General features: G+C 53.9%; 1 protein-coding gene across 2 annotated transcripts in view; it reads right to left on the bottom strand.

Annotated features, from left to right (window-relative positions):
- Positions 1–27,345, bottom strand: part of TSPAN11 (tetraspanin 11) — a 56,751-nt gene that overhangs the window by 11,625 nt on the left and 17,781 nt on the right. For both annotated transcript variants that reach the window (XM_079775030.1, XM_079775031.1), the window contains exons 2-3: positions 23,918–24,012; positions 10,905–11,096 (exon numbers count right to left, since the gene is read on the bottom strand). In XM_079775030.1, coding sequence (XP_079631156.1) covers positions 10,905–11,096; positions 23,918–24,012 — 287 coding nt within the window. The remainder of the gene's footprint in view (positions 1–10,904; positions 11,097–23,917; positions 24,013–27,345) is intronic.

Raw genomic sequence — 27,345 nt, 5'->3', positions numbered from 1 at the left:
TGACTGCACCCGCTCAGCGGCTCTGCACGCTTCACAGCCCTGCTGACGCTGCTGGCTGGTGTCCTGGCCGTGCTCTGGCCTGTGATGGGCCTCATCCTGCCCCCACCCCACCTGCTTTTACCACCAGCAAGGCTCGGGACACTGCTGGATCCCGGTGTGTTCTTGAAGGAGCCAACAGGTCAGAAATGCATGTCAGGCCCACATGACTGCGAGGGGACAGGGTGAGGGGGATGGTGCAGGTACAGGTAGGGAAGAAGGAAAGACATGGGGGCAGAGGAGGAAGAAGAGGGGATACGGTTGCCTGAAATTGGTCCCTTCTGGGCGAGCACAGCCCCTACTCCCGGGCACTGGTTGGTGATGCCTCTTCCTCCCTCCAGGCACTGCCCATCTGTGGGTGAGCTCTGAAATGCCAGGGTTCATCAGGTATGGCAGGAAAGTGGGCAGGAGGGTCTGAAGGCAAGGAGACAGCTGGCATGGGCTCCCAAGAGTGGACAGGGCGGGGATAGCAGAGGGGCAGGGGCTGTCTGGCCATGTCAGAGGCAATTTCAGACCCCGGGCCCGTAGGCCTTGCCCACGGACTCCCAGAGCCCCACAGGGGGCCTGGCAAGGGCAGGACTGAAGCAACACAGGGGAGAGCACATTCCACGGACAAAGAACTTTGACCCAAGAGCAGGCTTGCTTTCAAGTGAAGTGAATCAGCCGCTTCTCCCTCAGCCATTGGATTGAGCTCATCGTCTTCCAGCACCGAGTGAGCAGGGAAACCTACGGTCTCAGTACTGGTGCCAGGCCTGCCCATCACTGTCCTGGGCCCTCCCTTCCTGCCCCGGCTCTACGCTGCACCAGGAAGGGCCCGGGCCTGCATGTCTCAGCTCTGCCGGGCCCTCCCCAGGCCCAGGCCCGGTCCCCGCTGGGTGAGGGTGTGGAGGAGGGTGGGGCACCAGCCTAGGTGCCCTGTGCAGGCTCTGGACGGAGGCTCAGGCTGACTGCACAGGGATCCCAACCTCCTGGCCCCCAGATGAGGTCTCGAGTGGGGAGGGCAGAGGCAGGTTCCAAGGGGGCATGTTCCCTGGGCCCCATGGACTCTTCCCGCCATGGGGAGGGCTTCGGACGAAGGGGGCTGTGTGTGCCTGGGCCCTCGGGGGGTACTGATTGCTGTCCATGTGAGCAGGAGGCTGACAAGAGGTCTGTGGCTGGGTCCTCTCTGCCTGAGCAGCCTGGGCGCCTGACACAGGCCTGGAGGATGGTGGTGGGATGTCAGCTGACTTGGCTTTGAGTCCAGGCTCTGCCACTTGCTGGCTCTGGACGGGTGACCTCTGACACCTTGGTGTGAATTAGAAAAATGCGCTCCAATGAGGAAAACGTGGCTCAGTGAGCTGGGCGAGCTGACGTCAGCCTCCCCTGGTTCCTTGTACAAGGTGCAACCTCCAGGGCCACACGCAGGGCCCTGCCGGTGGGGCTGAGCCCGTGGGTAGCCCCTCCTGCCCTGCTGACCCCTAGGAGGACCTGATGGGAGGGGAGTTCTGCTTCACGGTGATCTGACCTGCTTCCTGCTCCAGAGCTCACGGCGGCAGCACGAGGTGAGCCGCACTCGTCAGCCGGCGGCAGGCACGGCCGCCCAGGCCAGGCGGTTGCCCTCCTGGGAGCTGCCCAGCCCACTGGACAGTGTGTGGCTGCGCTGACTCCCACCCAGGAGGGTGTCCCCACTAATGCAGGCACTCCAGGGCCTTGGGGATGTGCCTGACCCGTAGCTCCTCTCGGACACGGCTGCACCTCCCTGCTGGCTCCAAATTCATCCCCACTCCCCCCGCCTGGGTTCGCTGCCCCGGCCGCATCTGGGCTCCGCAGCTGTTAGCCACCAACCTCAGCTCCGCACGGCCCCGAAGCCCTCCCTGAGCCGGGGGTTCCTGGCTGTGGCCTCACTGCTGACACCCTTGGACCCGATCTGACTGGCGGGCCTCACGCTGGCCCGCTCCCGGGACCATGGACACTCTGACCTGCATCTTGTTCTGTCTCCGCAGGCCCCGTGCATGGGTGTGAGCCTACCCCCTCCACCCCAGCGCCCCCTGCGCCGGGCCTGGCCCTGCTCTCAGGGCTGCCCCCGGCCTTCCAGAAGGGGCCGCCCGAGTCTTGGCCGGACAGAAAGCAGAGCGAGAATTCCAAGGGACGCTCTTGTAGCTTCTGCCCCCAGAGCCCTCGATAAGAATGGCGCCACTTCAAACGATGCCCAACTGGACCCCAAACATAGGAGGAGCCAGGTTGGTGGGCACAGAGTGGGACGCAGTCACCTCCCCTGTGCCATTTACCAAAAGGGGTTTTCCTTTAATTCGTGAATGGAACCGTTTGAACTGGAAGTTGGATATTTCCTGAAACAAAATCCAGATCCAGAACGAAGCTGGGGCGGCCCAGCACTTTCCCAGCCAAACCGGCGCTCCTGACGGAGGGCTCTGCCGGAAGCCTGCGGTGATGTTTCTCGCGGTGACATTACGGGACGAATTAGAACCGAGGCTTCAGAGGGACTAGGGACCTCTGTCACTGCATGGGACAGGCTAAGCCCAGGTGCGGTTCTGTCACCGGGGCCATGACACAGGGCAGCTCGGCACCGGCTGGCACCACGCTCGAGGTAAGTTTCAAGAACTTTATACACCTGGACTTGGGACTTTCCCCCTTGGACTGATTCTGCCACAAAGAAGGGAGCTCCGCTAAGCGTCCCTCCTCTGTCTCCGTCCCTCCTCTGTCTCCGTTACAGAAGGGCACCAAGCCGCCGTCAGAAAATCGAGGCAGGGTGTCCGGGCGGGTGGGGGGAGAGGCACAGCGTGGTCTCAGGGCAGAGAGGCAGCAGGGAGAGAGGAGAATTGAGATGCTGCCAGGCAGTGGGGGGGGGGGGGGGGGGGCGGAGAGCACAGCTGGAGGCTCCCCGCTTGACTGTGTGTGAGAGGATTACAGCGCAGGCGAGGGAGGGCAGGGAGCTCAAAACCACCCAGGCCAAACGGGAAGAGATGGAGCCAGCTGTTTAAGCGGCAATGACCTCAGGGCTCATTATTTTCTGGCAATTAACCACGGGCTGGAGGCAGCCAGGGCTCAGAGGTGCAGCTGCCTGGCCTGTTTGTGCAGAGAAGAGAGGATGTGGATTTGGGAGCCTCAAGCCATTCTTGCAACAAGATGTCACTGTTGGCAGGATGAAGGTGACCTCCACCCCCCTCCTCCCCCCCGCCGGCCCCAGCCCAGGGCTCATAGCCCGGGCCCTCCAGCCCCAGCCATGCTGAATGCTAGGGTTCAGCCACCCCTCCTGGGGCTGTTCTATGGGAAGACTTTAGGGAATGCTCTGGCTAATGGCTGATGCTAATATCCAGTTCTGGCCCAAAAGGTTGGGAGCAGAGAAGAGGACCAGGCTGGGCAAGGAAGGCTGGTTGACTGAGTGGGGACATTGGAAGAGGGCAGGGGAGGAGCAAACCAGGCCACAGAGAGGCAGGAGCTATTCAAGAGACATCAGGAGAATGCATCCGAGGCTGTCCTAAGTCCCAGCCAAAGGGTTGGGGTGCAAAGGTCACACTGTGAGGGTTCGGGAGGAGAACACAGTTTCAGAACTAGAAGCCAGAGACCGGTGTCCCCTGGACATCACGCCGGCACTGCTAAGAGTCCAGACTGACTGGGCTGAGAGAGCAGGTTCCAGAGAGGAGAGCAGGGCCTGGCCCGCTGGCTGAGGGGTGGTCACCAGACTCCCCAGGGGGTGCACAGCCCAGGGGGCTCGGAGGATGCTGTTGCCCAGTGGGCACGGGGGGAGTGAGCTAGGCCCCCTGGAAGGGCCTAGAGGTCCTGCTGGCCTGTGGAGAGACGTGGTGCGGCCTGCAGGCACCTGTGCACATGCCTGGAACAGGAGGGGTGAGCACGGGCCAGGGTAGGACAAAGGACGTAGCAGGGGCCCCAGGATGGGCGTGGTGATGGTGACAGGTTGGTTACGGGAGGAAAGGGAAGGCTGGCAGGGAAATTCCTACCTCGCCTGAGGTTAGGAAAGGTCCTAGGGCTCAGAGAGGTAAGCGCTCTGACCAACTTCAAACAGGAATTTAACCCCCACACGGTCCTTTGTCTTTTAATACAGGCGTTTGTCTTCCTCTCTACACTCCAAGCCAAGAACAGGTTTTAGTCCCTTCTGGTCCTGTCTTGTGCCCAGCAGAGCGGGGAATTCTGGAAATGCTTGTGAAGGTCGATGAACTAGGCAGCCTCATCAGTGTAACATGGTGTATGAGTTGCTGAAAACTGAAGAGGAGGTGGTGGAAATTAACCAGCTGTAAACACTGCTGTGTATGGAAAACTTGCTGCTTCAGGCAGGCAACGGTAAAGTACATTTCCTGCAGCCTGAGAGAGGCGGATCTTGAACCCAGAATGGTGCTGGTCAGAGAAAAGAGTGATGTCACACCAGGCGCCCTGGCCTGGGAGTCTGGGCCCAGCTTTCCTCTCTGAAGATGCTGTGTGACCCTGGGTGAATCACTTACCCGCTCTGGGCCTTCTGCCTAAAATGTGGGGCTTAGATGGGAAGAATGTCCTGGTGCTGCTGCTCCATCTGTCTGTGCGGTGTCAGGTCCTCTCACCAGGCCTCCTGCTTCCCAACAGGGACTCCTACTTCTCCCCCTTCCTTGCTCGCTGCTCCTCTTATCTGTTTGGCAGGAGGCCTCCTGCCCTCCTCGGGACAGCCTGTCCTCAGGATGCCATATTCTCTGCTCGCCACCATGCCATGAGCTGCGGGAGGCAGTTCTCAGTGCGGTGCAGAGGCCTGTCCTTTTATCACCCGGAGCGGAAGCGCTGCCGAGCTTCTGCTGCCGAGGTAGAGCTGCTTTAGTAACAACGGTGAGCTCTGGCCACCATCTCTGTGTCTCCTGGGTCTCATCTTCCAATGGACCCTAAGCTCCCCTAAGAGAGCGTGACGTATGGTCTGTGGGGCAGGGCACTGGGCATCAGATGGAGGCACAGCTTCCCAGAGCCAGTGCCAGGACCTGGCACGAGAGGAGCCGTCCAGACAGCTGTCCAGCTACCACTCCTGTCCTGGTCCCACCAACGTGAGGGGATGTGCAGCTCTGAGTGGGTCCTGCCCTCTCCGCTGCCCGTGGCTCTCGCAGGGAGTGCAGCCAGCGCCGGCTCCCTGGTGGGGAGCACCACAGCGGGGCAGGCAGTGAGTCTTTAAATGAATGACTTGCCTCCACACGCCCTTTTCTCCCATCAGCCCGTGAGAGAGAGCAGTAATACCACCCGTCCTCAGCAACCTCCGAGCACCTACGTGGGCCTCGGGAGGTTCCCCACCCAGACCCATTTCCTCCTGCCAGCCCATCCTTGGTGGGGGCGGGGGGGTAATGTGTGTGCAATAAGGTTCAGTGAGGTTCGTTTTAACAACAGCAGTGAAGTGTCCCTGGGAAGGAAAGACATTTGCAGAGACCCGTGGGCTTCCCCATAACTGGCTGAAGGACCACCTGCTGTTCAGATCGGCTATTCTGAGGCTCCCCTCTCTCAGAGGCTCCGTGGTGACAGTACTGATCACTGTGCCTCGTTAGGCGACAGAGACCGGAGCTTGTCTCCTTCCAGTTACACGGCTGAACCCAGAATCTGCCAAGGAAACGAAGCTGAAGGATGGAAAAGCAAACTCTAGGATTGGAGACGTAAGCCCACCATCCCCTGCCTTCCTGCAGCACAGACACAGACACACACAGACACACACTCTCTGTCCCTCCTGGATCAGCCCTGCTCTGAGACTTGCTCGGGGCCCCGGTTGGGAGTGGGGAGGCAGCAAGCCCCTGTGGGTGATACCCCCACACTCACTGAGTTGAACTTTGCCCCACTGGGTGCAAACACTCGGCGGCGCGTAGCAGAGCTGACGTCTGCCTCTCTGCCAGCACCCGGGGCTGGACCGCCACCTCCGCGTGCATCTGGTGGCAGGCAGCCAGGTCACCCCCCGACTCTCACCTCAGCGCTTCAGTGTCCAGCTGCAGGCAAACCATGGGCCCGGGTCATGAGGAAGGTGAATCCCGTCCCCCGTGTGGGAGGCACCAGGGGGGGGGGCAGCCTGGGGCAGCAGGAAAGGCCTTGGAGCAAGCCTTGGGTGCCCACTGGCTCGGCCAGCTCCTGGCCACGAGCTTAGGCAAGTGTCCTTCTGTCTCCGGCTGAGGAGCGGTGAGGACCCGGGGGGAAGGGCCTGCAAATACCGTAACTATTTGTTTAGGTTCCTTCCCAAAGAAGCGTGGTCACTGTGCTGGAGACGTAAATGTAATTATAGCCACATTTTATGACCTTTACATAATGTGGTGATTCGTCTCCTAAGACCTAAAGTACTTCCTCATTATCCTCACCCCTCACCCCTATAAAGATGGGGATGCCAGGGGGCCGGGGTGGCCGCGTGCCTGCCCTGCGGTCCCAGAGCCCTAGTCCTTTCGTCAGGACCTTACTGCCCTGAACTATGTCTGCATTTATTAGGTGGAACTATTGCAATTTGCGGTCCCCTCATTTTCAGAAATGGGTTCTAGAACTTCTTACTTTCTAATCTGTCCCGTAAATATAAAAGAGCTCCTGACAAAGACCCAGGTTAGCCTGGGCCGTCTATCATAATCTTCATCTGGCTTCAGATACAGCAGTTTTCAGAGCCCATATTCAGAATCCTAAAAATATACCCCCCCCCTTTTTTTTTTATCAGGGCGGCATCTGTCCTGGTCATCGGCCTTAGGCGTAGCCGGCCCGATCTATCTGCGTTCTCATGCAGCCTTCCCTAAAAAAGAAGAGCTGGTGTGAATAATTTAAACGCCATTCCTGCTCCCCTTTGCAGGTTTCTGATCATTTAAGCACCAGCCAGGGTTTGCATGTCCTTCTCGGGAAGGTGACGGGGAGGGGCTGCAGATGTGCCCGGAGGACGGGTCTGGCAGGACAGAGGTGCGCCTGTGTGAACTGGACGCCTTCTCTGGGGATCCTTGGGAACTTTTTTTTTTTTTTTACAATGTAGAAAGAATTTATTTGCCTCATTAAAAAAAAAAATCTCAATAGTGCATTTAACTATAAATTCAATCTTCTCGTTCGAGGAGTTGCAAACAAAGTTTAAATAGAAACGTCCGATTGCTTCAGGTTTACATTTAAAAAACTCTTAAATTTACCGAGGAAACATATCAAAAAGCCAGACTTAAAATATTTTAAGGCATAAACGTTGTCATTAATGGGTCTACCATTCTGCTCCCAGTGCCGGTTCCGCAGGAGAGGACAGTTCCAACTTAAAGCACGAAGTAAAAGTTACAAACTAAACCCAGCATCAACTACTGCAAGGGCTGAAATACTTGAGGGTGGAAAAGTTGTGCGTCATTCTCTTACACTATTTCACTCCCAGAGTAAAAGAGCGAACCCAAAGGCTTTTCCCGCTTTAAAAACATCCCGTCCACCCCTCCTGCGACCCTCCCCCGATCCAGGACACAGTGGCACTAAGGGTCCCCGTGTGATGGGCTCCTGGGCGGTCCCTGTGCCCGGAAAACAAAGGGGATCCCCAGCCATTGTCCCCCGAGCGCTGAGCGTCACCAGCACTACCTTGGGAACTTTTGATGCTAGGCCTCTCACTCCGCCTGGTCCAAGTTGGACGCACCTCAACATATGCCTCATCTTTCATCTTTCCCTCTTCTCTTGGGGGACCACTTCTTAAAAAATCATCACCCGAGGATATACTTATTGATTTGAGAGAGAGAGAGAGAGAGAGAGAGAGAGAGAGAGAGAGAGAGAACATTGATTGGTTGCCTTCCGTATGTGCCCCGACTGGGGATCAAACCTGAAACCTAGGCATGTACCCTGACCAGGAATCAAACTTGCAACCTTTCGGTGCATGGGATGATGGTCACTTTGGATAGAGCTCACAGAGCTAGACTCACGGCCCTTCTCCTCTGGAGTTCCCTCCAGCCTTTAGCTGATTAAAGATTTAAAAAGAAAGTTAAGACACACATTGAAGAAAAATGCAACGAGACCAGGAAGGAACCTCCAGGAAGCACAGAGTACTTGTAAGCTGCCCGAACCACACCATTGCCTCTACATGGGAGCCTGGGTTTTAGAAGTCCTGCTCGTGTTAGCCCAAGGAAGGTCTTCCGACCACCTTCTTGCTTTAAACAATAAAGTGATCGATGATTCAGGGGCTGGTGGGCCAGGCCATGGATTCCCCAGGACCCCCTGCTTCACCCGTGTCCTGTCCTTGGGCCAGTTCTGTCTTTGGGTCTCTCAGAGGGGGGCAAGGGAAGAGGACTCTGGGCTTGGAGTTTCCCGTGTGTCAGCAATGTCCCCACCCTGCTGGCCTGGGGCTGTGTGCATGTGTGTGCACTCATGTGTGTGCACTCATGTGTGTGCACTCATGTGTGTGCACTCATGTGTGCCTACACCCGCTTTTCCTGACCTCACTTGGGAGCTGGTGCCTCTCTGAGGTGTTTGCTAGTGATGTTGGACCAGGGAATCTTCAGCTCCGAGTGAGATGGAAGTGGATGCAGGCAGTGGTGAAGTGGCTCTGAGAAGAAGGAGGGTACCCCCGTCCAGCAGCCCCTGGGCCCCCAGCCCTGCCAAAGGCCTCAGTGGCTGACTCTCTGAGGCTGAGAGGTGCGCACCAGTCTGTAGGCAAGCCCGAGGCCCTGGCCCTCCTTAAGTCTCATGCTTCCCTGCGCAGCTCTGGGCACAGGCTTGGGCCCCCAACACAGGCCTCAGACCGCGTGCCTGTCAGGCCGCGACTGGAGACTCCTGTTTTCATACTGGCTCAGCCTAGATCAGTGATGGCAAACCTCTGACACGCGTGTCAGTGCCATTTCTGATGACACGCGGCCGCTGAGGCGGCCGCATGCCGAGGATGAAACATTTATGTTATTTAAACTATAAATATCGCGAAATAATGTTTTTTTCCTCAAAGGGACACACTACCCGAGTTATGCTCAGTTTTTTGGCCAAGTTTGAAACGCCAAGCTCAAAAGGTTGCCCATCACTGGCCTAGATGGTGGACAGGTCCTGCAAACAGGTCACGTAAGAAGGGAGTGAAGAAGGGGAGGCCGTGGTCACGGCACAGAGAGCAGAGCGCTCAGTGACGGAGCCTCAGGCTTGCCAAGGGGAGGGGCTCCTGCACGAGACTATGGGCACGGGGAGGAAGGGCAGAGGGCACAACCTTCAGGGGTTCTTCCCGCTGTCCGACTCCTTCCAGGCTCAGCCTGACTCCTCGTGGAGGCCTGGATTGGTGCTGGCCCTGCCCTTCCTGGCTGATGTTCAGTAGCCTCTCCTGCCCACACTCGTCTTGTCCTTAGGAGGAGATTAAGGGGGGGGGGGAGGGGCTGTCCTGGCAGCAGGTGCACAGGAGTTAGAGGGTTGGCGGGTCCTGAACTGGCCCCTGGCTTCTGCTCCCTGCAGTCCGCCCCGGCCTCTCTCTGGACATCCTGAGCCAGGCGAGGAGAGCCAGCTGCCCCGGAGAACGCCTGTCAAGGAGCCTGTGCTGCCCACACCACCGCCCGGGAAATGCTCTTGCCCACACCATCCAACCTGAGTCCCATCAGGCTTCTAGACTCCAGTACCAGGAGAATGCATTAAATAACAGGTCAGGAAAAGCCAGAAACTATAGCACACATGACCTGGTTCCTTCAAGAAATAAATCACAAGGGAGAAAGAGATTGATTGATGGGGAGCTGAGAGACTAACAGAGACCTAGGAGACAGGTGGACCAATTTTAATACATGGACTAATTTAGATTCTAATTCAAACAAACTTTTTTTTTTAAAGAACAGTTCATGGTGGGGAAATTTGAAACTGATTATTTCTGATATTAAGGAACAACTGTTAAATTATTTTTTTGTTCTTTTAAAAAATAGTTTGTTGATTTTTAGAGAGAGAGGAAGGAAGAGGCAGAGAGAGAGAAACATTGCTGTGAGAGAGCAACACTGATTGGCAGCCTCCTGCATGCACCTACCGGGGATGAAGCGGCACTGGATCAGGCGTGCACCCTTGACCTGGAATCGAACCGTCAACCGATAGTTGCATGGACAACGCCCAACCATCTGAGCCACACCAGCCAGGGCGCTGTTAATTGTTTTTAGGTGTGATCATAGTATTGTCATTATGTTTTCTAAAAAAAGGGCCATAAGTTTTCTAAGTACACCCTGAAATATTTACAGATGACCAGATGCCTGGGGTGTCAGGGTGGGGGAGGCGCCAGGTACGGGTGAAACAGGACTGGCTCTGAGGTGAGTGTTGCTGAGTCTGAGTGATGGGACATGGAGTTTCACTATGACATTCTTTTCAGTTTTGCATAGCTTTGAAAATCACCATGTTCAAATCTGGAAGGAGAGGAGGAAGAGACGAAGAGGAGGCGGAGGAGGATGGGGAGGAGGAGGAGGAGGATGGGGAGGAGGAGGAGAAGGATAGGGAGGAGGAGGCGGAGGAGGATGGAGAACAGGAGGAGGAGAAGGATGGGGAGGAGGAGGAGGAGAAGGATGGGGAGGAGGAGGAGGAGAAGATGGGGAGGAGGAGGAGAAGGATAGGGAGGAGGAGGCGGCGGAGGAGGAGAAGGATAGGGAGGAGGAGGCGGAGGAGGAGGAGAAGGATGGGGAGGAGAAGGAGGAGAAGGGGGGAGGAGGAGGAGAAGAGGAAGGGGGAGATGAGATGGAGGAGGAGGAGGAACAGCAGCTGTGCGGGGACAGAGACTGCCCTTCTCCCTAAGGCCCTGGAGACAAGGCAAACAGCTACCCCAAGGGCAGCGCAGCCTCCAGCTTCCCGAGGCCTCAGGTTCCAGGCTGGGCCACTCTTCTTGGTGGGGTTCTCAGTGCAGGAGCCTGGTTGGGGTACAGCTGGGCTCCCTGAGGCCCCCCCGGGTTTCCCTCCTCCCAGCCGCAGCACTGGGGGGGGGGGGGGGGGGGAGGAGGGCGGGCAGCCGCACTCACCGTGGAGAGGCAGCTCCTGTCCTCCCGGATGATGGCGCCGAAGCCCAGGAAGCCGGTCACCATGACAAGGGCGCCCGCGAAGATGAGAATGTAGGCGGAGGCGGCGAAGGTGCTGGAGGCCAGGACGCTGAGGTAGCCGCTCTTCTCCACCAGCGTCCACACACCCACGGCCAGGACGGCGGCCCCGCCCACCTGCAGGAGGCCCCAGTCAGAGCGGGTGGCCACTGGGCGAGCCATGCTGCACCTCATTCAGTCCTTCAAAGAGCCTGGGAGGACAGTTGGGTCCCAGTTTCTAGGTGAGGAAATGGAGGCGTGGAGAGGCCGGGGACCTGGCCACGGTCACACACCTGAGTTGCAGGGGTGGATTTTGAATCCAGGTGTGACTCCCCACTCCGTGCTTCTCACCGCATTGCCCGTGAGTCTCTGTCCCCTGAGGGAGGGAGACCACCTCTGTGTCTGAGCCCCTTGCCTCCCCAGGCCCAGCCCCCCTGTGCCCCTCCTCCCCGCAGTGCTCCTGCGCTCTAGTCCACATTCATCCCTATAATTTGCCCCTGGAGGGAGCACGGGGGAGTGGGGTGGGGAAGGGGGGCTTTCCACCTCTGCACTACAGGGGAGAAAGGAGGCTCCCCGAGGACAGTGAATTGTGGAGGGCCTGCCTCTGGTGAGGAGGGGCAATTGGAGAGAGGCTGGGACAAGACTCAGGATGCAGCCTCCAGGACTGAAGGGACAGGTACCCCACAGCTGGAGTCTCTCTGGGACGCGGAGGACTGAGCAGGAGATGTTTCTTCTTGCTAATTGTCTGATTCCCTGTCAGCCCTGAGAAGGGGGCAGGGACAGGACACTACTGCTTGGCAGGTCAGGGGTGCCTCCTTAGCAAGGGTCCCTGGAACAGAGCTGGGTGCCTCCTTTAGGGATCAGTTCTCTTCCTCGGATGGGTGAAGACGGCACAGTGTTCTGTCAGCCCCAGGACTCTCTGCACGACCCACCCTGCCCGTCATCCACAGTAACGGCGGCTCGGCGGCTCGCTGTTCTCAGGAGTCACAGGCATCAGCTGAGCAAACGGAAGGGCGTCCTTAGCAATTAGTCTGCAGGGGCACCTACATTACTCAGCTTACCACATCATCAACTGAGCTCTGCAATGGCTCTGTGAGGATGGGGTGGGGAGGACACATTTTTGTTTTGCAGAGGAAGAGACTGAGGCTTGGAGAGAGTAAGAACATGCTCAAGACGACAACAGTGGGAAGCTGCAGCACTGAGATTCAAAGCCGGGTCTTCTGAGGGCGGGTCCAGGACTTTGTCCGTGGTCCCATGGATTGGGCTGCACCTGCTCCGCTACTAATTTCTGCTTTTTAAATCATCGGTGTTCTTCAAAGCGCCATTTCACCCCCCTTAGCACCTCCTGCAGGTAAGAAAACCAGGTGGGAGAGCCCACAGCCGTGCGGCTCTGAGCGGAGCGAGAGAGGCTCATGTGAGACACCTCAGTTCCGTTTTTTCTCACGCCTTTACATATCTAAAATGGACATGCATCTTGGGACTAATGGCATCTTACAATTATACTTGGCAGCACTTTTTCTTAGTGGGACAGAAAGCAGTGATGTATCTCACAGTTGATGGTATCTCAGCTTTGATGAAATCCCGGACTACCATAGGTTTGTAAATTCTCGGTGAGTGTACGCTATCTCTGGCCCACACAACCCCATGACCAGTGAGGAATTTCCCAAGTCCAGTCTATGGAATTGTGTTAAGTGAGAGTTTCCAGCAAAATGTCCTGCACATTTTCTTTCTGCTCCCACAGCATCCCAAGGGTAAGGGCCCTAACTTTGCATAACGAGCTGCGTGACCTAAAGATCGTCCCATAACCTCTCTGGGCCTAAGTTTCTTCATCTCTCAAATAAGGGTATTATATTAGACCAGTAGTTCCCAACCTATAATCACCAAGGATCCCTTTGATTACTTTATTCCATGGATCTTACACTTGGAAGGTTTTTGCCTACCAAACCCAGCGCATTAAGTAATAATTCATTTCTCATTTTTTATTAATCAAAGGCACATGATAGTGCCAGGAAGAGGTTCTGAGCAGCGTGAAACAGTCCACCTGACCGCATCGAGTTGATCTACTTTGTAATTGCTGTAGGCTCTTTATAGAAGTCTGCACACTCTCCATTATCCATTAGGCTTGTCAGCCCCGCAGCTGAACATTGGGCCTGGCACCTCATTCGGGGGCACATTTGGGCTGGACTGGGGACACTTAATCGGTCGGGGGACATGGAGCCCACTGAGAATATGATAGAAAACTTAGGATTCTTTGCCCAGAGAAATGGTCATCCACTTAAAATAATGCATTCAGATTTGGGGGCTGGAGCCAGTCTGTACCATGCAGTGAGGCCTCCTGCACCTCTAAGGCAGTGATTCTCAGCCTGGCCGCACAGTCACCTGGGAGCTCTGCAAAAGCCCAGCCACACCCCAGCCAGGTGAGATCTCTGGGAGTGGGACATGAATATTTTATTCAGTTTCCAGGTGGTTCCAGTTGAGAACCACTCCCTGTGTAGATGTCATATTAAATGGAGGGTCACAGTGTCCTGCCCCTCTCCCCCAGTAGGTGGTGCTGTGCTGAATCTCACAGACCACAGCTTCCAGGAAGCTCTGGGCCCCTTAGCTTGGGGGCAGGTGTTGGGAGAGCTTCTGACATTTGTCCAGGACTTGAACTCCATCCTGTTCTGGCTGTGTTAGGGCGTTTGCTTTGGTAGGAGCTTTGGTGTAGAAGGTGAGGTAACGAGGAGAAGAATTTTCAGTCCAAAGGGATGAAAATCAAATCATGCAAGAAAGGAAAAGAAATCCGTGGATCCCCAGGAAGGAGTGGGGGACTCTGAGAAATGCAGCCCCAGGAGAAGAGCAGTACTGATCGCACCACGGGAGGGCTGCTCTCTCCCACAGCTTGCCAGTCACAGAGAGGGCTGGAGTCTGCCAACGGGCAGAGCCTGCAGGTCAGCCAGGGTGGCGGCAGGGTCAGAAGAAATTAGGAAGTGAGTGAGTCATTGGGGATCCCTCCCCTCCGCTGGGGCGTCACATCTGGTGAAGAAGTTAGTGCCTGCAGGGGATACCAAGTGGTATTTGCCATCAGGAGCAAGAGGAGTTCAAGTCCAGGGGTTTCCTGCCTGGGACTCAGTCAACTCTTTAGAAAAAAGCCTTTCCTCTGGACAGGAAAAGTAAAAGTTGGTAACTGTCGGAATGGGTCACAGGAAGGGCTTGGGAGGGTAGAAGTCAGCAGGCCTGGGTGCCGCCCTGGCTGTGCCCCTCACTAACCACGTGACTGTGTGCCAGACGCTTCTCCTCTCTAATCCTCAGTTTCTTAATCTGTGAAATGGTGGCGCTGGATGAGATGACTGCGAGGTCCCTGCCATGGGGGTAAATGTCCCTATTACTTACCGGGGGCACAACCTACTGCCAATACACCCCCAGCAAGATGCTTCTGGACCAGGGGCTCACGGCTTTCACCCACTGTGCAGAGAGGGCCCCGTCAGCAGAATGAGCAGTGGGGGGTGGGGGAGAGTGGGGGGGGTGGGGAGGCTGAGAGGAGGACAGAGTGGGTGGGGAGAGACCTGACCCCAAAGAGCTATTTCAACAGCTATTTGCATAGAGTTGATTCAATAGTATCAGACTCTACAGAAACTGGGTTGATTTTCTGTGGAATATTAACTATATTTTCAAAACCAGAGCCCATAGCCAATTAGCTAGGATACCCTGCAGAGGGTGAGGCTGGCCTTCTTACCAAAGAGGACACAGGCAGGCCAGGTCACCATGCCATGTAATTTTAGGAACCTCCCATTTATAGAAAAGGAACATTGCCAAAAAGTTGCTCATGTCGTATGGGAGAAGGATGAGCCAGAGTCCTGATAGACACCAGGCAGCAGGCAGGAAAAAAGCAGGCGGAGAGTGTAGAGTAACTGCAGGACTTTTCTTGGTCAGGATCCCGAAAGGTTTCTGTGCTGGGACGGGGAAAGGACCGGTGGGGTGGTGCAGGGGTCAGGAGCCCCTGGGAGGAGAGCTGTCTGCCTCCATGCGAGGGGACGCACAGGGGGCCCGCAGCTCACTCATGGAAGTGTCTGCTGGGCACCTTCTTGGTGCAAGCACCACACTGGACTGGCAAGGGTTCGGGCAGGATGTGTGTTCACCATTGACAACCACACTTGTCATCTACGCTCCTCCTCCCCTGGGCAGTCGCATTAACAGCACCACCGCCCACCCAGACCAGAGCCCCTGGGTCCCTACGGACTTCCTCCTCTGCAGGGATGGTCAGGTGCTGACCACACCCCTCCACTGAGCCCCGCCATGTCCTGCACTGCCCCGTTTTGCATGCGCCCACCCCTCCCCCCACCCCACATCTGCCTCCTGGCCTCTGCTCAACACAGGGGCCAGCTTGTTGTGCTGAACCAGCAGGCATTGCCGGTGACAAAGCGCCTGAGGTCCCAGACCAAGAGCACTAAGCCCAACGCCCGGGATGGCCTCGAGGCCCTTAGATCCAGCCTTAGCCTGATTTTTGGCTCCGTCTTCTGCTACTTCCCTGCCTCCTCACCTGGGCTTTAGTTACTATGAACTGAGTGTTTCTTTCCCGGAAGCACTGCAGGTGCCCACTAACCATGATAGCAGAGTAGAGTGGTGAAGAGGCCACCACCAGGGCCCGAGTCCCAGCTCCCCATGGGCTGTGTGACTCTGGACAAGTTACACGGCTTCTCTGGGCCTCGGCTCTCTCATCTCTCCTTGAGTTCCCACCTTTCTCTTTCGTCTGCCCTTCCTCTCCTGCCTCTGGCCCTGGGCCGGGGAGTTCCTCAGCCTCCAGTGTAGCTCTCAGCGTGAGAGGGAACCGCACCATGCTCCCCTCAGGATCCCCAGCCCCACACAGGGCCTGGCACACAGGAGCCACCGCAGTGGGGTGCACTCACGGATGGGACTTGTGCAGAGGGCCAGGGATATAATGCCATGTGCAGCCCCCACTGCCTCTACAGGCTGAGTTCTGGGGCGACGTTATCAATTCTCTTCTTTGCTTTCTGGCAATTTTTAATTTCATGGGGAATCTGAGTCTCAGAGAGGAGTGGACTTTTCTGCCGGTCACTAGGAAGCCCTTGGAATGGCTGGCAGCACCCATGAGTTCTTCATGCCAGCTGAATGCTCCCCACTTTCCCTTTCATCAGGCACCCACTGCACACCTACTCTGACCAGGCACCGTGCCAGTGTGGGGCCCACGCTGACACTGTCCTGCCCCATGCTGCTTGCAGGTGACTGGGTGGGAAGACCCTGACTAAGCACAAGGTGAGTCCCATTGTTAGGGAGAGGTGGGGGCTGGGAAAGGGCCTGGAGCCAGGGCTGAGCAAGGCTCAGTCCCCTGGGGCTGGCTGAGTCGCTTCTCAAGAACCGCTCCTCATTCCCAAATCCAGCCAGCTGAGGCCAGGGCTGCAGCCCTGAGGTGTATGCTGAGCCCTCCGCTGGCAGGGCGGGGGTGAGGGTGGGGGACCACACTCCAACCACCCCCAACTCCCTTCCCTGGGACCATGGGTGAGCTCGTGTTAGGGACGGCGCTCCACCTTATTAATGAGCAACACCTGCCGGCACCTGGCGAGCATTTCTCCCAGCTGCCCCGTGTTCCCGTGGCCTTGGCACCAGCTCTGTTTGCGCTGAATCTTCAAGGATAAGCTTTCTATGCAAGGCATTCTTTTCTTGGCTCTTTGACTTTAAAGAGCCCCTGATAAAATAAATCAGTACTACGTTCCCCTCTCTCCCATAACCGTCTACCTTTATAATAAGAGCAGATCTCTTGGGACTTGCTGAGCTGGGAAATAGCTCAGGATCGCCTGTTCCTCTTTCAAACCCCGTTCTGAACCTGCCTTGTGCCGTTGCTGGCCCCGCTCCCAGTGAGGGAATCATTCTGTCCTCCCTACCAGCTCCATGCCTGGGGCAGGTTTCTATGGTTACACTCATCATGGCATATTTGCTGTATTTGTCTCTCCTTTTAGCCTCTTGGTTAAATCTCATTCATTTAGCACTCCCAGCACAGTGCTACATGTGGTAGATAGATAGATGCCCAGTAACTCCCTATGGGAGGAGGAAGGAAGGAGGGAAGAACAGAGGAAAAGAATCCCGTCTAACCCCTTTTATATTCTGGATGAAGAAACCAAGGCCCACAGAGAGGGCGACTGCTCCAAGCTGCCATTACTAGCCAGAGGAAGAGAGGGGACTGGAACTCAGAACCCTACTGTCCGATTCAGTGCCTGCTTTACCAACTGGGCTGCTGACCCACACAGAGCTCCTTTGCATGAAGCAAGCCAGCTGGTGTCTGGGCCAAGCCCGGCCTGGAGTCCCTGAGAACAGCAGGGGCAGCTCAGAGCTGTCCCCACAGGCTTCATCCTGGACTGGTCTCATCTGCAATGGCCTGTGCGGACCAAATGTGCGTCCTCCTCCACTGTGGGCCTGTCCCCCAGCAGCCTGACAGCCCAGAGGCAGAGATGCCCTGAACACCTTGGGGGTCTTGTGACTTCAGCACCTTAGGAAGGAGCCAGCAGAAACCCCAAGCCCGGGCCCCCACCTGGTCTTTCTCTGATGACATGGCTGGGAGGCAGGCAGGGCCCTGCTCCGTGGGAGGAGGCTGGAACAAGGTCTCCGTAGCCTCCGTAGGAAGCGGGCAGAGGCTCTTTCCTACCAGTGGCCCCTAGGGGTCCTGGGGGATGTGTGGATGCTCTCCAGCCCCCTCACTCCCCTGGCCAGGAATGAGTCCCCCAGCACCTCTGCTTCCTGTCCTGACCCATGTCCCCCTTAAGGGAGCCCACAGGTTTCCTGGAGGCAGAGCCCCCACAGGAAGCACCATGGCCTCTGCCAATGCTCCGGGCAGGACTTCAGAGCAGAGGAGCCGCTCCAGGCCAGGGAGCCGCCGCTTCCCGGCTCTCACAGCCTGGCACAGCTCCTGGGAGGTTGGAAAAGTTTTGATTGTTAACACAGCCAAGCAGCTAATTAAAACAATAAATTAGAGAACAACATTGCAGGGAGCTGTGCAGAGCTGAGTAGGAAATGGGAGGGGAAGAAAAGTCACATAGGAAAGCCTGGGTCACATTTCTGTCTAGGGCCATGAATGAGGCACGAGAGTTGGCATTTTCGGTTTCTGATGCAGAGCTGCAGCCAAGGAGCCTCCCCTGCTCAGTGAAATGGTCATGATCAACACTGGGTTAATCGAAATGCCAGGCAGTGGGTGGGAGTCAGGGATAGGGGATGGTGAAGGGTGGGGGCTCAAGCATGGGTTGAATGTTGGAGGTAGGGGTCCAGAGGTGGGGTGGAGCTGAGGTACAGGAAATGGGTGTCCACTGTGACGCTGCTTAAGTCTTGCTTATATTATTTATACTCTGCATGTCTGAATGTCCCTACCGTCCTTGATTGCTCCATCAACCTTGAACTTTGGGGACATTTTTGGATTCCACGCAAGCATCAGAGCAGTGGGCCTAAGGCTGTGATTATGGGCCGGTGGTCTATGGAGATGGGAAGAGCACCAGACTTTGAGTCAAAAACCCAGAATTGACATAGAACTTTGCCAATCATCCGAGCCTCAGTTTTATAATCTACAAAATGGGAATGAAGATAGTTATAGAGTGGTTGTGAGAGCAATTTGGTTGTGCAAAATTATTTGTAACCTTCAAATTATGCTACGATGGCAGCTGGTGGAGACTTGGCACCTGAGTCGTGCCTCATCCAGTTGGAGGTGATGACTGCTCCCACCACCCCACTGCTCTGCGTTTCTCAAACTTTGGAATGCTAATCCCTGTTTGCCCCCAAAGACACTGCAGGGAAGTGTAGGACTTAGAACTGGAGGCAACAGAGCCTGGCAGCCACGCACACAGACCTAGGGGGTCGGGGCTGTGAGATAACTGTGGTGGGTTGTAACCTGCCTTAAAAAACAAACCCCTTAAAACAAAACAAGCACCACAAAATAGAAGAGAAAATATCAGAGTGCATCGCATACAGTAAGGGTAAGGTTAGTTTCATGAGGATATAAGCATTTCTTTTGCTTCTATTATCTTTTACATAGGTCATGCTCCCCAAAGTCTTAAAGCCGTAGGATAAGGCACGCTCCTTAATCTAACCATAACAATTTCACATAATAGTTAAGCACCAAGTATGTACCAGAAACTGGGCTAATTGCTTTTCTAAATATTAATCTTTGATTCTTACAGATATTGACATTCCTATTAAATGTATGAAAAAAGTGAGGCTCAATGAGATTAAGTGATTTGCCAAATGTTTTATAGTCTACCAGGTTGTCATAATAAAACACCATAACTGGGTGGCTTAAGCAAGGAATTTATTTCTAATACTCAATGTTCAGATAGAGCCGGGGTCCAGCTCTGGGACTTTGGGCAAAGTGCTTTCCACTCTGCAGAATGGGGCTCTACTAGAGCTGTTCACAGCGTCGAGGTGCTGGGAGGATTAAATAGGATGGTGCAGGTGGAAAGACAAGCACAGAGGAAGCCTACAACAGCGAGCTCCGTGAAAGCTGGGCTCTCTCCACTGATGTATTCCCAGTGCCTAGAACAGCGCTGGCACTTAGTACGCGCTTAGTAAACATCGCAGAGTGGACTTTTAAATTGTCATTATTAGTGACCAGAACACCTGGCTGTCAGCGCTAGCTCTGCTCATCACCACTATGGTACCCTGAGCAAGTTCCGAACTGGGTGAGCCTGCTCCCTGCCTGTGAAATGAGGACAACAGTGACCCCGACTGTCAGGGTTGATGTGAGCATCACATGAGACAGCCACGGGAGGTCTTTATCCAGCAGAGCCTCACAAATGCTGGGCATCAACCACCGAAGAAAGCCCAGGGCTTCCTAGCCTCTCGGGGCGGGATTTTCCTAGAACAGGCAAGGTGATACTCGGCAAATGAACACTGTTCTGGGGGAGAAAGGAAGTTGGAGGCTCACCCCTACCATAGGAGCCAGGGGAACGGCCTCTGCTGTCAGGCTCCCTTATGCACCTGTGCAGGGGCGGTGTGGGCAGGGCGCTGGCAAACAGCGGAGGGGCATTATCTGTGACCTCCCCGTTGAGATGCATGACGATGATATGAAGAAGGCGGAAGGGGGGGAAGCGCGCGGGGCTAGGGCAGCACCCACTGACGTAGAAGCTAGCATTGCCAGGTGTCTTAGAGGGGCTCAGTGGGGAGGACCAGCAGCTGGACTCTGGGAGGGAGCCTTCTCCTGCGGGAGGGATGCAGGGTCCTCATGGACAAGGCCCATCCTGGGGAAGTCTTGTAAAGCCCCAGGGGCTTTGTGCGCTGCAGAATGTGGTGTTGTTGCGGGAGAGATGGGCCAGCAATCTGCCCGTATCTACTTCTTAGAAGACCACAGCAGGTCCAGGGCACAGATGCCAGGAACCCAGGATGGGAGACCGAGGCCTGGACGTTCAGAAACCGACCATCCCCCAGAAGGAAGATGAAACTTGGCTGAATGAGTCCCTGGGAAGCTGGTCCACGTCCACCCAGGCCCCAGGCAGGGGTATTTTTGACTCGAAGCAGGGAGAGCAGTATGGGGGAAGCTGCCCTCACTGGTAGCTGCCCAGGAAACATGCCTGCTACCCATCTGCTTGCGCTCCACCCACACGTCCTGCTTCTCACCAGTCCCAAAGGAGTGCAAACACCAACAGGCAGACTCTGAGTCCCTCTGGCTGGAAGGGACCCTGAGGATGGTCACTGCGTTTACTGCCTGCTCCCACCTACAGGGACCCAGCACAGGCAGGACGGGCAAGGTCAGGGCCCTTCTACAGGTATTTTGGCTGAGCACTCCACAACAGGCCTTGAGCCCCTTAAGCTACAGTCCTCCCTTCTCCTCGTGTCCAGTGGTGTTGTCTACACTGAGTGTCCACCTCTTTGACCTCCACCTGAGAGTGTTCTCACCACTCTCCTGAGAGTGCTCTCACCACAGCCACCAATGAACTCGGTGTGGCCAAATCCATTAGCTACTTTCTAGGTCTTAAAATGCTTGATGTGTCCCTTGCCTTTAACACACTTGACCCCTCCCTGATCTCCAGCTTCTATGACGCTCTTTCTCCTGGTTTTCTTCTCACCTCTCAGACTGCTCCTCCTCCAGCTCCTCTAGTTCTGGCTTGCATGGGTTCTCCTGGTTTTAGCGCCATAAGTCCTACAGCTGGGAGCCCCTCAGTTCAGGGCAAATGGGGATCATTGCCAACCCTAGACTCACCCCACCTAGTTGGGATGCTCCATGTCTCACTCTTACCTCTGCTGTCTTCTCAGAATCCATGCTCTCCCAGGGGCTGCTCACTTATTTCCATGGCTGCAACCACTGTCTGGGTGGGGATGATCCCCATCTGAGATCCAGAGTCATGAGCTAACTGCCCAATGAGCATCTCTGCTCAGATGTCTCCTGGAAACTCAAACTCACCAAGCCTACATCTGACCTGCCATTTGGTCTCCATTGCAAGGAAGAGCTCCACTATCAACCCAAGAGCTATAAACATCTATAATATAACCCATTTTCTAAACACCTCTCTCCTCTTAACCCCATCCCATTAATGACCTCATCTTGTCATTGTCCTTTGACTCTCTTTAGGTCTTTCTATCCCCACTGTGACTCGCACCGTGCAGGTTACCCACCACCTCTTGTCCTCATCAGGACAAAGTCTAGAGGGAATGTCAACAATGGTCATTCCTGTGATGGTGAGTATTATGGGTTGAATTGTGTCCCCCCAAAATTTATTGAAGTCCTAACCCTACTATCTATGAATGTGACCTTATTTGGAAATAGAAAGTTGGCAGAATTATGATGAAGTCATTAGGTGGTCCTAATGAAGAAGAAAATGCCATGTGAAGACAAAGACACAGGAACAACATGTAAGAACAGAGCAGAGATTAGAAGAGTGATGTTGCTGCAAGTCAAGGAATACCAAAGAACACCAAGGACGCTAGTCACCACCAGAAGCCAGGAAGAGGCAAGGAGACATTCTACCCAGTGTCGCGGAGGGAGCACAGCCCTGCTGACATATTGATTTTGGACTTCTGGCCTTCAGAGCTGTGAGAGTGTAAATTTCTGTTGTTTAGAGCCATCTGGCCTATGGTGCTTCATTATGAAAGCCCTAGCAACCTAATATAGTAAGATATGGACAATTTTAATTTTCTTATTTATACTTTTCAGTATTTTAGAGATTATTTGTACAGGATACATAAGACTTTTATGATCAGGAAAAACATACTTGTTCTTTAAAAATAATTCTCATTCATCGAGAATCCTAAACAACCTGTTGGATTTTTCTCTGAGAATTGAACCTATCTGCACCCACACAGCTTACTGATCACATCAACATGGCTCTATTATTCCACTGTCTTCATCAACACAACTTCACTATTCCAGGAAACACTTGCCTAGGAAGATACAAGTTGCAAATAAAATAAGTTTACTGTTTATTTCAGGAAGTTTTCAAAATAAACCATTTAAACAAAGATCAAGTTGTTTGACTTTTTAAGAGCATCAAATGACTGTCTACTCTCCAAGACTCTTCAGAACCCTTGCCTTGCTGTATCCACCAATCCTAAACCAGTGATCCTTCCCAATCTTAACTATTTTAGTAATTTTAATGAAAGAACCTAAAAATGCAGACATATCCCATCTCTGCCTTTGCATTTCTGAGATTTTCTAGGACTTTGTCAAGGGGGTGTACCCCTTCCCATGTGAGCAGGCATCTCAGCTCTCTCTCCTCGGCAGGTTGATTTGGTAGAGTTTTCAGGCCTTCCACACCTAATACATCTGAAACATTGAGTTTATCAAATGCCTTCTATGTGCAGAGACTGAGCTAAGCACTTAATATATACCATTTCAGGGTATCTGCTAAATGAACTATTAAAAGATAAACTGAGGCATATTAAACTTTTTGAGTTTATTTGAGCAAAAATCAATTCAAATCAGGCAGCAGATAGAAAGGAGCTCCAAGTCCATAAAATGAAAGACTTCTATAGGCAGAAGGGAGCCAGAACAAGGAAGTTATACCAGACAAAAAAGCAGGTTAGTCGTTTCAAGGCCACTTTCTTTGAGGGGATGCCAGGGGTCCATCAGGAAGATTATTTAACTAGTGCCGATCAGGTGATTTCTGGTAGACTGGTTTAAGATTCCATTTCTGGGAGGACCAACACTGTAATTAAGTCTCAGTTTGGTGATGTGGAGCTTAGCGTAAGCGACTCCATTTTGGAATTGTTGTCTTGGTTTTGACAAACTCTAAAAGGTTAGAAATGATCCCTGTTTTGTAGCGGGGGAGACTCAGCCAACGTAAGTGGCGTGCCTAAGGCCACACCGTTAGTAACAGTGGAGCCTAGATCCATCCGATGGCAAAGCCTGCACTCTGAGTACTCTGCCTCTACAAATTTAGTGAGATTGTAACACAACATGTATCTATCCCATGCCTGACTATTTTTGCGAACTAACAGTACTCTGCTTCTGATTATCCTGGTAATTGCTTCAAGTGGACAGACTCCCCTCCTAGAAGACCTCACTGGTGGGTTTCCTGAGGGGAGTCGCTATAGAGACCATTCCCATCTCACACAGAGGCAGCCGCCGGCCCCCAGGACTTCTCTTTCTCTGCTCAGGCCCGAGACTGTGAGCCACGGAAGGCAAATGGGCTTCGATGGAAAACAGGCAATTATTTCAGGCAGTCACATTTCCCACAAGGCACTGGTGCAAGTTAGCAGGGAAGAAAGAGCTGGACCCTTTGTACAGCCAGCAGGAACACAAAGCTCATTGTTATGTTTATGCTTCCTTTATTCAGATGGCATGTGGTACAGACTCCATGCCAACCTGCAGACCGGATTCTTTCTTCCTCCTCAGTAGCAAATGTACAAGTTTGGTTTCAAGTAGGCAGAATTTGCCCATGGGTGGTCTTTGATTTGGAGGAAATCAACCCCAGAGTGGTGACTCACACACAAAAAAGGTAGCTTAAGTCATTTGGTGCCAGCAGGGGTATGTGTGTGCAGAATTCACTTACCCAGAAAAAGAAGTTGAAGACAAAGAGTAAATACTTCAGGTAGACGACCAGCCAGTCATCCTGCTCAGCCTTGTAATGGGCCATGGTAGCTGGGCCTGCAAAGAAGACACACGTGCTGGGCTGGGGGTTCACAGGGAACCATCTTGTCCTTCCCAGAGCCAGAGCTCCTTGGCAAGGTGCCCCTCAGAGGGCTGACTAGCCTGTCTGGTCAGGGGAGTCTGAGGCTATGGGTGTTAAACCTGGAGCAAAAAGCAGGGAAATGCAAAGGCTACTGACACATGGAGATGAGTTGGGCAGAATTGTCAAGATTTTGGTTTTATCCTTTTGACAAAGGTCTAATCTATGAGTCTTCCTAAAGACTTTCTGTTGGCCTTGTTGTGTTCTTATTCTCTCCCCTGTCTCATCAGGTTTGCAAGACACAAGCTTACTTGTCTTACACACACACACACACACACACACACACACACACACACACACACACACACCCTATACCTGCTTTGCATCAGAATCCTGCACTCTGCATCATTTGAGTAGGATCTCTGCATGCATGGGTGAAGCATGAGCCCCAAATCACAGCATCTGTGCTGGAAAGGACTTTGACAATTGCCCAGTCCACCCCATCATCCTCTGCACCTCGACTTTCTAAATGAGGAAGCAGGTGGGCAGGCTTAGTGGTTTGGCAGGAAGAGTACAAGGGCTCTGGAGTCTGGCTCCCTGAGATCACACCTGGGTGTGCCATAAAGTGTGTGAGACTTTGGATAAGTCCTGTCCCTTGGTGTCCTCATCTGTAAATGGGGATAGTAATGATACCTACATTGCAGGGTTGTTTTGAAGATTAAGTGGGATAGTCTATGAGAGGAGTTTAGCATATCTGTTAGCTATTATTATTACACGTAGCAGGGATCAGAACCCAGGACTCCAGCACTAAAATTCCTAGTCTTTGCCCCAGAACCATGCTTCCTCTCCTTGCCCTGATGCCCACTGATGGACTCTCTGGAAGCTGGGACGTCAACTGGTGACAAAGGTGGAGAAGATTCATTGTGCCCGGGAATCCCGTTTGCTTCTCAGTAAGTCTGAACCACCGCCTGAGTGGTTTCCTCTTCTCTTCAGGGCCCTGTCCCCAGCACCTGCACACCCACGCTCACACTCACAGAGAAGTGCCCCTTAAGAAACCATCTCCCTTTCGGGAACCTCTCTTATTCTAGAACCAACAGGCATGGGTTTGGCCCATTCCCATCTCTTTTCCCTCATTCCCCACCTCCATCGGGCCCTCCTTGCCACCACCCCGCCCCGCTCCTTCTCCTTGGCTGGTGCTGGCTAAGCCCAGATCACTTCCTCCTGAGCCAGTGCTCTGCCTTTTATTTCAAGCTCCAGGGCTCCTGGGACAGCGAGAGAAGAAGGGAGAAACGAAAAGGTGGCTGTCTTATTTGGCCTTTCTATTTGCAGACCTTGAAGAGGTAATTTAAGACTCTTAGTCTTCTTGTTAAAAAAAGACAAAACCCATTTTTCTCTAATTTAGTCTGAGACGCAGGCTGGTGGAAAAAAACACAAAAGGAGAAAAAAGAAGCCTATAAAAAAGTTTTAAAAAATGGTGATAGATGGGGTCAGCCAGGCGACTGGAACGGGAGCTATTATAAGGTCCTTCTGCGGAGGCCTGACAGAGCCCCTCTGGGCCGCTGGGGCCATTAGTAAAGTGACTGTTTGGGGCCCAGCCTCTCCCCTTTGCATTCTCCCCTCCATTCGCCTGCCCCTCCCCTCCCAACCAGGGCCCGTTGGACTCATGCCACGGAACATTCTCTAGACCTGCAAGCCAAGGGGTCAGGACCCGCTAAAGGAAAATTGTATTTCTTAAAAAGGAGTTCAGACAAGATGTAACACAAAGAAACACATTTCTAATGGTACAATCCCGGCCATTAGTGGTAGAGAAGATAGAACCACAGAGTGTCAGGGTGAGGGGAAACCGCCGGGCTCACTTTACTTCAGCCTTCTGCAGAAGGAATGAGAAGTAAACACGTCTGAGTTAAGACATACATTTTAAATGACCTCCCTGAAGTCACAGGCTAATGGTTGGTAGCAGTTTCCTATCCCCGTTGTTCAGCGCCCTTTCCCCCTGCGCCCCGCGGCATGCGGGCCCTGTGCTGGGTGGCAGAGGCCCCACAGAAGTGTCAGTGCCAGCGTGGAGCCCGATGCTGGGGCCTGAAAGCTGGCCTTGTCCTTTCCCCGAGGTGCGACCTGGGCCAAGGTACTTAATGCCCCAGTGGCCGCACTCTTGGCTTTTCTTGTCCTCTCTGCTCTTTTGCTGGTGCCCTTTTTCTTGGTGGGGTGTGGGTAACAGAACAACCATGGGCTCTTGGGGTCTTTTTTCATTTATAAACACACCATTGAATTCCAGAAAACCAAAAATCACACCTTCCCCCGGACACTGCTAAGGGGCATGCCTGCTACTCCACGCCTCTTCTGTTTCTCTTTCTCTCGTTAATGCTTTTAAAAACAAATGAGTATTTTTTATATAAATAACATTTTTAAGGTGTGAAAAAAAAATTATCTGGAGGGCTTGTTAAAACACAGATCACTCAGCCCCAGCCTCAGGGTTTCAGATTCTAGGCTTGGGGTGGGAGCCTGGGAATTCATTCCTAGGCAGGGTCTGATTTGCCCAGGATGGAGGGATTTCTCTGAGTAAGAGACCTTCAACGTTAAGCCTGCATAATCTTGGGCACACTGGGTGGTTGGTCAGCCTACTCCCAAAGGCTGTTGATGCGGGGGTCTGGGGACCACCCTCTGAACCAGTGTTCTTCAAAGCCCCTTCTGCTTCTGCTATCCAGGACCCCGCATGTAATTATCCTCTGCATCTTAGCAGACGTAACTGACTGGGGTAGGGGTGGAGCATCACATTTAGTACAGTTCCCGATGAAATGCCAAAGATTTCCCACACAGCCTGGTAAGGCAGCCTTAGGGCGCCGGCCCCTCAGGCCAAGGCTCTGACTGCTGAACAAAGCTGGGATTCAGGACAGCCAGCAGGCTGAGGGCTGGGAACGGCAGTGGGGAGCCACACCATAGGCCATCTCAGAAAAGCAACTGCAGATGCCTTCATGGTGAAGTGATGGATTTGAGGGACTTTCATCAGGGCCGGACATGTAGAGTCATGGGCTATGGGACTTGGGCATTAGCGTCTCTTTTACTGCCCAACCCCAAGTGAACTGAATGAGTCTCACAGTGCGGAGAGGAGGAGGGACATGCAGAAAGAGCCCAGCTGGCTGGCCAGATGTGTTGGTGAGCAGAGCAGGCTGAGTCCTTTCATGGTGATGGGTGGCCCAAGTTGGGGGGTGGGTGGGGCAGGCGGGGAGTGCTTGGGAACTGACTGTATACATTGCACTTCAATACAAAGCACTGTTGGCATGTGGGCCAGTCTCATCCTTGACTCATTCAAC

Source organism: Cnephaeus nilssonii (assembly GCF_951640355.1).
Source record: "Cnephaeus nilssonii genome assembly, chromosome: 6".
In the NCBI taxonomy this organism is placed as follows: domain Eukaryota; kingdom Metazoa; phylum Chordata; class Mammalia; order Chiroptera; family Vespertilionidae; genus Cnephaeus; species Cnephaeus nilssonii.
The sequence above is the reverse complement of the archived record's forward strand: the minus strand, read 5'-3'. Positions and strand labels throughout refer to the sequence as shown.